At 39.8% G+C, this 11,917-nt stretch overlaps 1 protein-coding gene across 1 annotated transcript in view; it reads left to right on the top strand.

Annotated features, from left to right (window-relative positions):
• Positions 1 to 410: 410 nt before the first annotated feature.
• Positions 411 to 11,917, top strand: part of LOC135501854 (protein crumbs-like) — a 35,969-nt gene continuing 24,462 nt past the window's right edge. Inside the window, exons 1-10 of the mRNA XM_064794233.1 lie at positions 411 to 492; positions 3,890 to 4,450; positions 4,849 to 4,977; positions 5,859 to 5,954; positions 6,432 to 6,548; positions 7,366 to 7,505; positions 8,106 to 8,316; positions 8,813 to 8,996; positions 9,189 to 9,315; positions 10,419 to 10,572. Coding sequence (XP_064650303.1) covers positions 444 to 492; positions 3,890 to 4,450; positions 4,849 to 4,977; positions 5,859 to 5,954; positions 6,432 to 6,548; positions 7,366 to 7,505; positions 8,106 to 8,316; positions 8,813 to 8,996; positions 9,189 to 9,315; positions 10,419 to 10,572 — 1,768 coding nt within the window. The 5' untranslated portion in view covers positions 411 to 443. The remainder of the gene's footprint in view (positions 493 to 3,889; positions 4,451 to 4,848; positions 4,978 to 5,858; positions 5,955 to 6,431; positions 6,549 to 7,365; positions 7,506 to 8,105; positions 8,317 to 8,812; positions 8,997 to 9,188; positions 9,316 to 10,418; positions 10,573 to 11,917) is intronic.

An 11,917-nucleotide genomic window follows, 5' to 3' on the forward strand; every position in this document is an offset into this window, starting at 1 on the left:
AAGACACATGCATTCATCAGCTAATGTATTCAAACCGTGTTCGTCAAGATAGCGGTTATCTTTTTCACTTGCGAAGACATTGGCACAACTTGCTTGGTTGTGCTAAGGACACCATTGAGACGTTTAGTTACAAATTATGCCGACGAGGGCAGCACTAAATAGTGTAACGGTAGTTTTGATCCCTCTGCTAAGTGTTCTATTGTGCTAACACAGGCCAGTATTGACCATAATTTGCTTAAATATCATACACGAGTGCACTGGAATTTCTTTGAGGGCTTTGTTCGGGTTTTATTCTATTTTTACAAGACGCCACCTGCTTCGTTCCAAATATGGCCAAGTAGGTCACATGACCAATGTATACAACACCCACATGCTCGAGTACACACATGTGCGGAAAAGCTGTGACTTTATTTACTGATTATGGAGTTATTATAGCCTAAAACATGCATATCTTTTGGAATACCTCAAGAAAAACACAGCATCCTTTGCATGGTGAGTTTTTAGCCCGATTTGGCAACTATAACACACGTTTTTGGCTGTTTTTGATCGATTACTCAACGTTATTGCCTGTCAAAACTTTTGTATAGGGACCATCTCAGAACTTTTTCTGCGATAATATAAAATATTTTAGTGATTCAAGTGTTAGTCGTTATGGATACCTCTTCTTTCTCGTGTGGAATTTGCGTTTCTCAAGAAAGTAGGCCTATTATTGATCTCATCAGTATTGGTTCTTGATTGGCAGTATGGTCCCCTACAGGCCTATAACCTTCAGACAATTTGATTTACACCACTATTGACTAAGTTCTGCTTGCTTCGTTATGCACTTTGTCATGTAGAAGAAATCTGTTGCATTCTTCTTTGCCTATAAATATAATATTCCTTTGTTATTCAATCAAGGAAAGATTAGAAGCATGAATAAGGTCAGTTCAAGTATGAATGCCATGTAGAAAATCCCTGGAAGGCTCGACGTGATAACTGAGTAATTAGAGTGCAGCCTCAGCAGGTGATAAAATGACTATAGATCCAATTTTGAACAAGGGGCAAATTTTCTTTTGATATTGGCCATTGTCTTACTTTGACCAATGAATGACTCTACTTTTGATCTTCACGGTGCCTGTGACAAGAATCAGTGGTTGTAGCAACCGGCAATCACTATTAAACCCAGCAATTACCGGTTTTACCCACAGAGGAGATCACACACTAGCAATTATAATTGCAGGTTGCAACAATTTAAGAATCACTTGTTTCCGTGGCGCTTCACACCAGAACATTGTAAAGAGGTATATTGACTTGAGCCATGGAAGGCTCAAAAATATCGGGGGGGGGGGGGGGGGGGGGGGGGGTTTAAAAAGTGTATTTCAAGCCTTGCCATGTTTCCCTTTAAAAACATGTGAAAGTTGCCATCATCACCAGAGGCCTACAAGGCTGCCAGTCAGTCTTGTTAAGGCCTCACTCTTGCCTTGTGTCTAGAGGCCTCAAGTGATATTACAAACTGGCCGATTGTTTCACAAGGAATTTGGGATTGTCCGTGTATATCACTGCTCCATCCAACTTGTACAAATACATTTTAAATCCATGTGGGTCTAAAGTTAGGTCAGAATGACATGAATGAAAGCACTTCTTTGCTTTTAAAATACTAACTGTACACTGCTAGTAAAAAGTGATTGTATGTATGGTAGGGGATTAAAAGTTGACTATGTTTACTTTGAACGTTTGAAGAGACCTAAAAAATGTCTTTTCAATCCTGTTACATGTCTACAGAGAAATGTCTCTTGACATATAATGACTGTGTTTCCTACAGTACTGTGTATCAAACACCCAGAAAAGTGAGATAAAATTTTTTGTGATCCAGCAATTCCTCATGCTATTTACATGTCTGATCCTTTGTCTGCTCTTCGGGATTCACCTTTTACAGACTTTCAGTTAAGATGGCTGTGGATTTAATAGCCTACCCCTGCCTCTTCACCAGCCAACGATCATGTGGGCTTGTTTCGCTTGAATCTGGCATGTGTATTTAAAATGAGAGCATTTTCAAAACAGACTGAATAATTCAGATGTTTCACCTGACCGTTTACTGCTATGTATGGCTCGGAATTACAGGTTGCCAAAAACTCAATGATTTATTCAGTGCCAGAATTTGTGATTATTAATTGATCCTTGGAGGTAGGCCTACATGTTGCAATCAGGCGAGGCAGTTTACACGGTGTGGTAGAAAATTCGTCCTAGCATGATGCTAGTGTTGTCAGTAGCCATATATCAGCTGAACTCCAAATAGTTCAATCAATGTGATAAATTATTCATTTCGCACAATAGATATCAGTTATTTTGCCCCCAGGTTCATATACATGAAGATGAAAATAATCCTGTGACATTTAGCCTGCATTCCGATATTGTGCAAAGACGATTGAGCTGTAGGGAATAGTTTGAATAACAGCTTTTGAAACAACAAGCTATTTTAGGAAAGGTAGAATTGATTTGATATTTAGGCATGGGCCTATGTGTGTACCATTGAATTCATTGACTAAAAAGCTGTTAATGAAAATTATGTATTTTATGTTACTATACCCAAAAATTCAGACTGTCCTGGTAAAGTATCAAAACCTGAGACTGTTACAAGTCTGAAGCTTTCATGCCGAGGACAAAACAGTCTTGGGCTGTTGTGTTATAGGTTTATCTTCTGGGTCAAACTCCATGAACAATACTGTCAACTTGAAGACCTCCGACAGTTATGGTCATCTGGGACTGACGTTTGTCCCTGAGGATAATTCCTCCCTGAAGGTTGTCCTCCGGCCAAACAAGACATGTACAATACATGTCTGACAATACATAGAAAATTTTATTCCAGATACATGTTCAGTATTTGCATATTCGCCTTCACATTGGCATATGCTTTCTTTGATAATTTGTTAGGTTTCGATCTCGTCTGACCATTCTGGGTGTGATATACTTTGTAGCAAATTAGTGTCTATTAGAGATACCCAGCCACAGGTCATGCACCTTAGCCAATTGACCCATATCTTTATGCCACATTCCTTGTTGATAACGGGTGCCACATTTGATTTAGTTCCTGAATAAATGTGGTATTAAAGCGAACTGGAACCGCCAAGCCAGTTCGTATGACCTCGTTTTCATTTCCCGCGTATCGGGTGATCAGAACGAGGCATGAATGAAACATGGCGCCTAGCTGTCAATCATTCAGTGACGTCACTACTATGGAATTTACTATTTACTCATTCATGAATGAAAGATCGCATGACTCACGTGATTCTCACATGATTCTCAATAATAACAAATTGAACTGCGCATGCTCGGGCACTGGGGGCGGAGCTACAAATCTGAACTCGAATAGGAAGTTGGAAGTTTGACTTTCTCGGGCGGTGAAAGTCGAAAAGTTGAATAAATCGCTCGGCGGTTTCAGTTCGCTTTAAGGTGATATCAAAATGCAGATTCAATGTATTCTTTGCAAGCCACAGTCTAAACAATTATAGGTCTAACATGTTTGGCCTCTTTGGTCTGTTCCAAAAGTTCTAGTACCACCCCTCCTTGGCTACAGCAATGATATACTCTCCCATCTAAAGCCAATGCTGCGAGTTCTAAACTAATGGAGAAATTGATTGGTGGCTTTACATGTTCATGTCTTCCAGGCCAGTCTGCAGAGATTTGATCACGCCCATGTGCAGTAACGGTCTGCGCCATCATCTGTGACATCATGGTATCGGCCAGCAGAGTCATTGAAATGTCTTCGCTTTTTAAACTCCCCCTGGAAGCACATTGACTTGTTCTCCCTGTTTTGTGTTCAGGTATTTTGCTTCGCCAGAATTCTTAAGATTATCGCTTGACTATGACTTGAGGTCTTGTGGTCCTCCCAACAAATATATTTTCTTTACAGGGATGCTGATTGCGGCGGTATTTTCCATCCTCTGGCGGTTCATTTTGGCCTCAGGATCGCGCGGCTATTTCAACAAAACATCTGCCATCTTGAAAACAGTCATCGACTTGCGTCATCAAACAGTGTTCGGCATACGAACTTGCTCATTGGGACAAATAATTTATCAAAAAGGGACTTCGGGGGACTATTTTAATGTTTCTTTATCAAGTACGGGTTCATTAGAAATTAGGTGGAGTGTCAATGGGACAGTCGATGGCGACACCATCGGGAGCAACATTAACCAAAATTCTTGGATCACGGTTGATATCAAATTTGATTTAGGAAAGGTGAAGGTGTCTGTAGAAGAAGGTGCTACTGTCAAGTTTTTACATGTGATATCAAACAGTAGCGCCACATATCGGCGATATTTATGGGATATTTCATTAAGTGGAGGAGATTTAGTCGTCGGAGGTGACATAGTTGCATGTATTTCTGAGGGGAGTACGATAGAGTTGAGTCAGGCGGTGTCGGATACAGGTGTAGTCTGGAATTCTTGTCCTTTAGATAGCGAGTCAGGTTGTGGTAAGTATAAGCTGTCAGTGAGATAATTGGTTTCATATTTTGGCCAAACTGGATAACTTTTCACGTAGCAAAGGGTTCACCAGATTAGTTGGATGTGACAGCTTCCTTTTTGATAATGTCGACACAAAATAGCATGAAGTAAAACAACACTTCGTGAAGGGCGAATATATACATTTATGGTCTGTATATTCCTGAAATGCAATGTTGGAATGTATTTATGTCCTCTTGCTGCATGGATACAATATCTGTCTGTTTACTCAGAAGACACCACAGTTTCCATGGTATGGTGCTGATAGTAGGACACAGATGATAAAATATCTTGAATTCCCAGAACTTATTCTTTATTTGTAAGGTATCTGTATGATGAGGTGATGTCATATTTGATCTACTGTTTCCAGGAACAGATGACATCAACGATTGTTGGAATTATCCTTGTAAAAACGGCGGCACGTGTAAAGATGGTTTTAAATCTTATACCTGCGATTGTGCCACAGGATATGGTGGATCTGATTGTCAAACGTTTTTTGGTAAGTCTTCAAGTCAAAAATAAAATTAATCAATAATTTGCAGTTGCGGAGGCAAATTTGAGCTGGAATATTCATGCTACCAGAACCAATGCAGCAACTTTTGAAACATGTTTCTATTTTACGTAAAAATGACCAGGTTTCACCTCTAGATATCTTCATTCGTCAGTGGTTGTCTTTGACATCATTAACATGAAAACTTAAAGGCTAGATGCCTTTTCAACCAATAATTTTGATCGCAATTAAGTCATGTGTTTTGCATTACTGATTTACATCTCGTTGATAGGAAAAGTCGATTATGACATGATAGAGTTGTGGGAGGACCTGATGGTCAATGGTAGGAGACTTGAGTGTGTGATTGAAAGAAATCTTTCGTTATTTCATGTTCTGTTGTTAGTTTGACTTTGTATTTGATAGTTACAGTGCTTCAGAATATTGTCAGGTTAAAAAAATGTTATGTCGTCATTAGGATAGGCAGAACAGTGTTTTTCGAGCAGATTTGACCTGCAATCATATCAGAACATAAAACATCTCTCGACATAACAAGATAAGATAAAGATGCATTAATATATCATACATAGAACTTTAAAATCTTTTTAAAAACAAGACTATACATGCAGGCATACTGACGTATATCAAAATGTCGAAATGAAAAGCATGTGCTACTCTGCCAATTATTGAATTGTGACATCTTTTTTGTCAGTTCTGTAGAGGAATGAACCTCTCACTTTCAAAATGCATGAAATAAAACATCTTTCTTTTTGATAAGGCCAAAGGACGAGAAATTGTGTTCAAATTAGAATATCGATGTCTTGGCCTTAAACCTTGGCCTATTCTATTATATAATTCTATCGTTTTGTCTCTCAAGTTCCTCGTCTTTGCAGGTTCCATCGGCTGTTCATTGGATCCTTGTAAATACAACTCTACTTGTCAGAACGTGACAACGACTCATTTAGGTTATGAGTGCATTTGCCTTGATGGTAAGTTACAGATGCAGCCCAGTCCACTAGCTGACTGTGATCCTATTGCCAGTTTAAATATTTTGCCCCAACCCTGCAATAAAGTTGTATGCTGATAAGTGATATTGCATGTAGCGTACATGGATGAATGCCAGTTTCTGATGTTTGTACTTGGCGGAGTTGGGTTTTGATTGCAGCCTGTGATTGAGTTATAAACATGAATGAACATTTCATAAACATTGATCGATGACCATTGATGTGATTGAGTGTTGTTCATTTCCACAATAGCCACATTGGTCAATTGTGTTAGTTGGTCATTATGGATGAGGCCATGCTAATACCTGTTAATACTTCATCGATAATCAAGCAAATTGTTTTGTCTTGCATTTGGACCTCAAGAGAGACTTAATATAGAACTGTCCTTCCTACTAAACTCTTTTAACAGAATGTCATCATAAACATGATAAATTTTAAATTGAACATGTGTATTTCTCTCAGGATATGTAGGCGTCAACTGTGAGATTGACATCAACGAGTGTTCATCATCGCCATGTAAAAATAATGGCTTCTGTACAGATGCTGTCAATTCCTATAGGTGCAATTGTTCTGGTACAGGTAAGTATTGTTTAGTTCATGGGTAACATTGGGCAAGAAACTTCATTAAACCCTCATCACACATCACTTGGTCATGATGATGTTGAAAACTTGACGTTGTACATTAGCAGTCAACCATGTGAAAAGACAGGCTGGGTTGATAATGTTTACTACATTTTATCATGTTTGAAGTGGGTCTGTTATCACTGTGTATATTCCACTCCACTGCTGGTTTTATCAAGTCCTCCCAATGAAATATTGATGATAAAACATCTCAAAGATCTAACATAAAATGAAATCATTGTTGTACATTAGAACCAGTTATCCACATTACCTAGTAAATGATTAAAATCCTATCCCATCCTTGACTACACGTTGTACATGCGCTGATTTTATGACAGTGATGACCAATCAAGAGTACATCTGATGTTGGAGAACACTTGTGATGCATAATACTGATAATATTTGATGATTTTATCAAGTGATGACAGTGACACCTGGCTCTTGCACATCATTAAGATTGTGTCTTGTTGTACTAAAAAAATCTATCGCTCTGGCCTTACCAGGGTCTGTCTCATAAAGCGGTTTACAGCAAAGGTCACTATGATAGGTCTAGTCCAGAGAAGCTGTCTCGGGTCTGCTCATGAACTCACATCACATAATGTGATGGCCATATGATTGAGAGTGGATACATCGTAATCAATCAAAAGTTTAACAAATAAACTTTACAGAATAGGGGGATCTAATCGTGTTTGGCAAGATCTTGAGGGAACATGACGTGAAGATGATGATAGTGTTTTTTATGATGGACGATGATGTCCCGTGATCTGTTTTTCAGGTTACCAAGGGAGCCAGTGTACCAATGACATTGATGAGTGCACCACCCTTTCCCCCTGTGTGAATGGATCCTGTAGTAACACGTTTGGAAGTTATAAATGTTCATGCACTAATGGATATGGTGGAAAGAACTGTGATGCTGTAGGTTGGAACTTTTCTGGAGGCTTTGAAAATTTATACTTTGTGACAGTTGTTGCGATTAAACTTGACAACTGTTAACAAAGCCAGCATTGTGCATTGATTACTTAAGTTATCAATAGGGGGCCCTAGGTGTATTGCTAGTTTAGGAATAAGAGGTTTTTGAGATTACTCTCATCCTATGATTTCCTATGTGTTGAAACAGATAGTGGTAATCCACTTAAGTCGCATCAAATATCAATTAAAATATGATCAGCCAATTGGTTGAGAAACGGTCAGTATTGATTACACTTGCAGGCTAATCAGTTTGTGATCAATCAGTATTAAGATCAGACAGGATTTCATATCAACAGCCACCTCTTCCAGAGGACACCCCATCTCGCCATGGCTGTTTGATTTGACCTCTGTAGTAATCAAATTTCCTCTCAATTTAACTTTAAGGACAGCATTTGTCACACCCACAGGTGTCTTCACAGCGAGGTTTTACAGTCATTGATTTTGTTTTTAGGCTCTTGCACTGACATGCATACATATCTTTGCCATTATATACCCTTTGGATTTTGAGTTTTGTACCTAATCTGGAATCTCATCTGAACTTTTCAGGAGGTGAATGAGTGTTTATCGAATCCCTGCCAGAATGGTGGCCAATGCCATGACTATCTTGCCTACTATAACTGCTCATGCCCGGTGGGGTATACCGGTATCCACTGTGAAGACAACGTCAATGACTGTCTGGGCGTACAGTGTTCGGCGAATCGGGAATGCAAAGACGGGCTGAACATGTTTACCTGTGATTGTAAGGCAGGTTATACAGGTACACGTTTCCAAGTCCCAGCCATAGTTAAAATATTTATCTCAATCAGAAGTGATATCTATACTTTTCTACTTCAATTTATAATAAAAAGAGACTGACCATTGCAGATTTAGCAGTGATCTTTCACTTGGGATCCGTCACCACCTGGAGAACTGACCTTTGCCTATATTTCGGGGACCAAGGTCCCCTGGCTCACATCATACAAATCTGTTCCAGCCTTGAGGAGAGACATTTGGCGAGTTGACACAACCAGTTGTAGAGGGGAAGGACAAACTGACCAAAGCTACTGCCTTCTTCAGACGTTTTAAGCTGATTATATGAAACACAAAGAGGAACAAGATACAACAAACAAGAATCTGAAGAGCAATCGTATTAAAGGAGGGGTTAAAGCAGAGGGCTGACCTTGTTGGTCGGAATATAGACCAGTATTGGATAACCTGTCTGCATCCTAGTCCAACCTTCGATGACCCGGTTCTATTTTCTTTGCATCTTTTAGGCACTTCAAATACAACAGATCCCTGTGTTGAGACGGACGAATGTCTAAGCAGCCCATGTCAAAACAACGCCACCTGTAAAAATCTAGTCAATGCATTTGAATGTTCCTGTGTTGCGGGCTTCATAGGGACGTTTTGTGAGACGGACATTGATGAATGCTCAGGACATCCCTGTCTGAATGGAAAGTGAGTAATTTTCAAAGTGGACTTGATTAAGTATTGGCTTATTGTGGCAATTGTCCATGGTTGTCGTATGAGATGCAGGCCCAGACAGCTCAAGCACGATCTTCTCTGTCTTCTCTCGTCTTCAGTTTGGCCTGTATGTCAGAAGTTGTGTCTGGTGAGGTAGCTTTTCAAATATGTATCTTCTTATTTCAGATGCCATGATAAAGTGAACCACTACAGGTGTGAGTGTTATGCTGGCTGGACCGGTGACAACTGCACTGAGAACATAGATGAGTGTCATCCTGACCCCTGTATAAATGGGGCAAAGTGTAACGATCAGGTGAGCTTGCGAAGCGCTGAAGTTATTCTGACTGAGTTCTGTCTCAAAGCACTTTACAAATACTTCTGTCATGAACTCTCCACAGAGGCACTCTAGAATATCAAGTTGTGGTCCATCTAAATGATCCAGAAGAAAAGGGATTTTGACGAGCACAAAGTGTCATGTCAGTTGAAAGTTACTTCTGTCATTCGGTTATACAAAACATTTACAGCATTCCTCTGGAAATGATATTCTAATGTTATATATTTTTCACCTTTGTTAAAAGGGGGTGAGTGTGGATGTTGTAATGTCATTTGTGTTGTTATTGCTAAAAAAAGGAACATATCGTATTGCACTAGTCTTAAAACTTGAGACGATAAAAGAAAAAAATACTTCGAAGGAGCTTTCTTTTACCGTCTTAACTCTCTCATCAGCGGCCATTACTCAGAAAAAACGTTGATGGTTCATTCGACTAGTATTGCACCAGTTGAGGTATAATGCACATGCAGCAATGTCCATGCAGTATTTCACAATTTGTTGTAATGTCACCTGGTCTGCACCATGTCTTGTCCCCATCATCTTCCACAACCAGTAGGGGACAGGCCACCACAAAGTTTTGTCATCATTTTGATGCTTACCCTAGTGAAAATCAGTGCTGCCTATTTGGATGCCGACACCCAATTGTTTATGGAGAGATTCTTAGTTATTCGTTGCGAGTAGAACTAGCATAGAGCACTCCTTTATGTTTTATCATGGTTGAAGCCAATGCTGTAGAGGGTTTCTTCCCGGTCTAAGATGAAGGGCTCTAACTTCCATTGAAGTGAACCAATGTCAGACTAATGAAAACAAAGGTCAAAAGAACTAAGAGGCCAGCCTTTGCAATTTAAATATGTCTCCTTATATTCATGAAATTACGTGAATGTGGTGATAGTGCTAAAGCAAAGCAAGCTAAGATGGCACAAAAGTAGGATTCTTTATTCAGCACATATGGAAATTGCTTTACGCAGAGCATCTTGGAGGAAGGTTGGCTGGAGCTCTTGCCAGAGTCATTCCCCTTACGACAGAACAGAAAACAGAAACAGAAAACCTGAAATTACATTTCGATCTTTGAATTGTTTTTCCAGATTAACGGATACAACTGCACCTGTACCCAAGGTTGGACAGGGGAAAACTGTACCGAGGATATCTTGGAGTGTAATTCGAATCCGTGCCAGAACGGGGGAAAGTGTAACGAACTGACCAATGGCTACAACTGCTCCTGTGTCCTCGGATTCAATGGTGAGTTTTATTTACATTTCATTGAATTGGTATTAATTCCCTCCCGGTCACTCCACTTCAGCTTGCCTATCTGAAAGCTGACAGATTTTGACTAAGATTTCGCTTCAGTGATCAGCCAGGAGGCAATCTGCTGGTCATTTGGGTTTATTGATCCTAGTACTCTCATTCTCTGCAAGATGGAGACACTTATCCTGTGAATATTTGTTGTCCGATGTCATGATTGAGCTATGTTTTTGGAGACAGAAGTGGTTACTGCTCTATATGTGATTGCTCAAACACAACTCTGTGTGTCTTTTGACATAGAGATGTTTGCAAACCTAAAATTAGTGTCCCAAGGCCTGAATAAACTCGGGAGTTGCCAAGGTTCTGGAAAAGTATTGCCTCAGGAAGTTCAACTGAAATATATGGGTAGTGGCGAGTTCAACTCAAGTTTAGAACTAGTGTTAAGTCGAGGCATAGATGTTGGGAATAACTGTTTTTCAAGCAGAGCTGAAGAGTTCGTATCAAAAAGACCAAAATCACCACGCCCAAAGTTATGGCATATGGTAATGTCTCATATACAAGCCTGGCAAAGAGCTTGAAGGTGAAGGGGTTCGTGAAAACAAAGGCCACACTATCATATTGACATTCAAAATATCATCTATTCCCTGACCGGTCACACAAGTGATATGAAATGAAAACAATGAAATGAAAACAATTGTGTGCTAAGAATTATTTGTTTAAGACTGTGTGCTGTTTGGTCCCCTCCCAGTATACACATTTTGAGAATACTCATGATATTCTCACATACCAATCATATCTTGGGGTTATACAATAATAGTGTGTTGTTGTGATTACATACTGTGTAAAGAGCCGACGGGCCTCGCATAGAATACAGACAGCAGATGTATGAATTGTATAGACAGATCGAGACACGGACTGAAAGCTTGATTTTGCTAATAAAGGCTTGTTACGGACAGGACTTTTTCATTGTGGTCTAGCAGTACTGATTTCACCTCATATCAGATCTTGCAACGGTTGACATCATCTCCAGAATACGGTGGTGGTCGAACGTGGGGAATGTTCTTCGTCTCCTGAAAGGACCCTACTCAGTGGTTTGAGCGTTTGGCTTAAGCATTTACTGTCCGTGGAATTCAAGAGAGGGGCCCTCGAAACGTCTTCCCTGGTTTAATCCCACTGTTGCCTATGACAAATTTTTATTTAGTTACCTTAATATCATGCGAGTTGAGTGAGTACTGGGAGAAATGAACCTGTGAAATGGCTGTCCCAAGATCAATTAAGCTCTGACTACTCCGTCTGTGATTGCCACACCTGGCAATTACATGTAGCGTGCTGTATTCGTTAA

The sequence above is a fragment of the Lineus longissimus genome, chromosome 17 (assembly GCF_910592395.1).
Source record: "Lineus longissimus chromosome 17, tnLinLong1.2, whole genome shotgun sequence".
In the NCBI taxonomy this organism is placed as follows: domain Eukaryota; kingdom Metazoa; phylum Nemertea; class Pilidiophora; order Heteronemertea; family Lineidae; genus Lineus; species Lineus longissimus.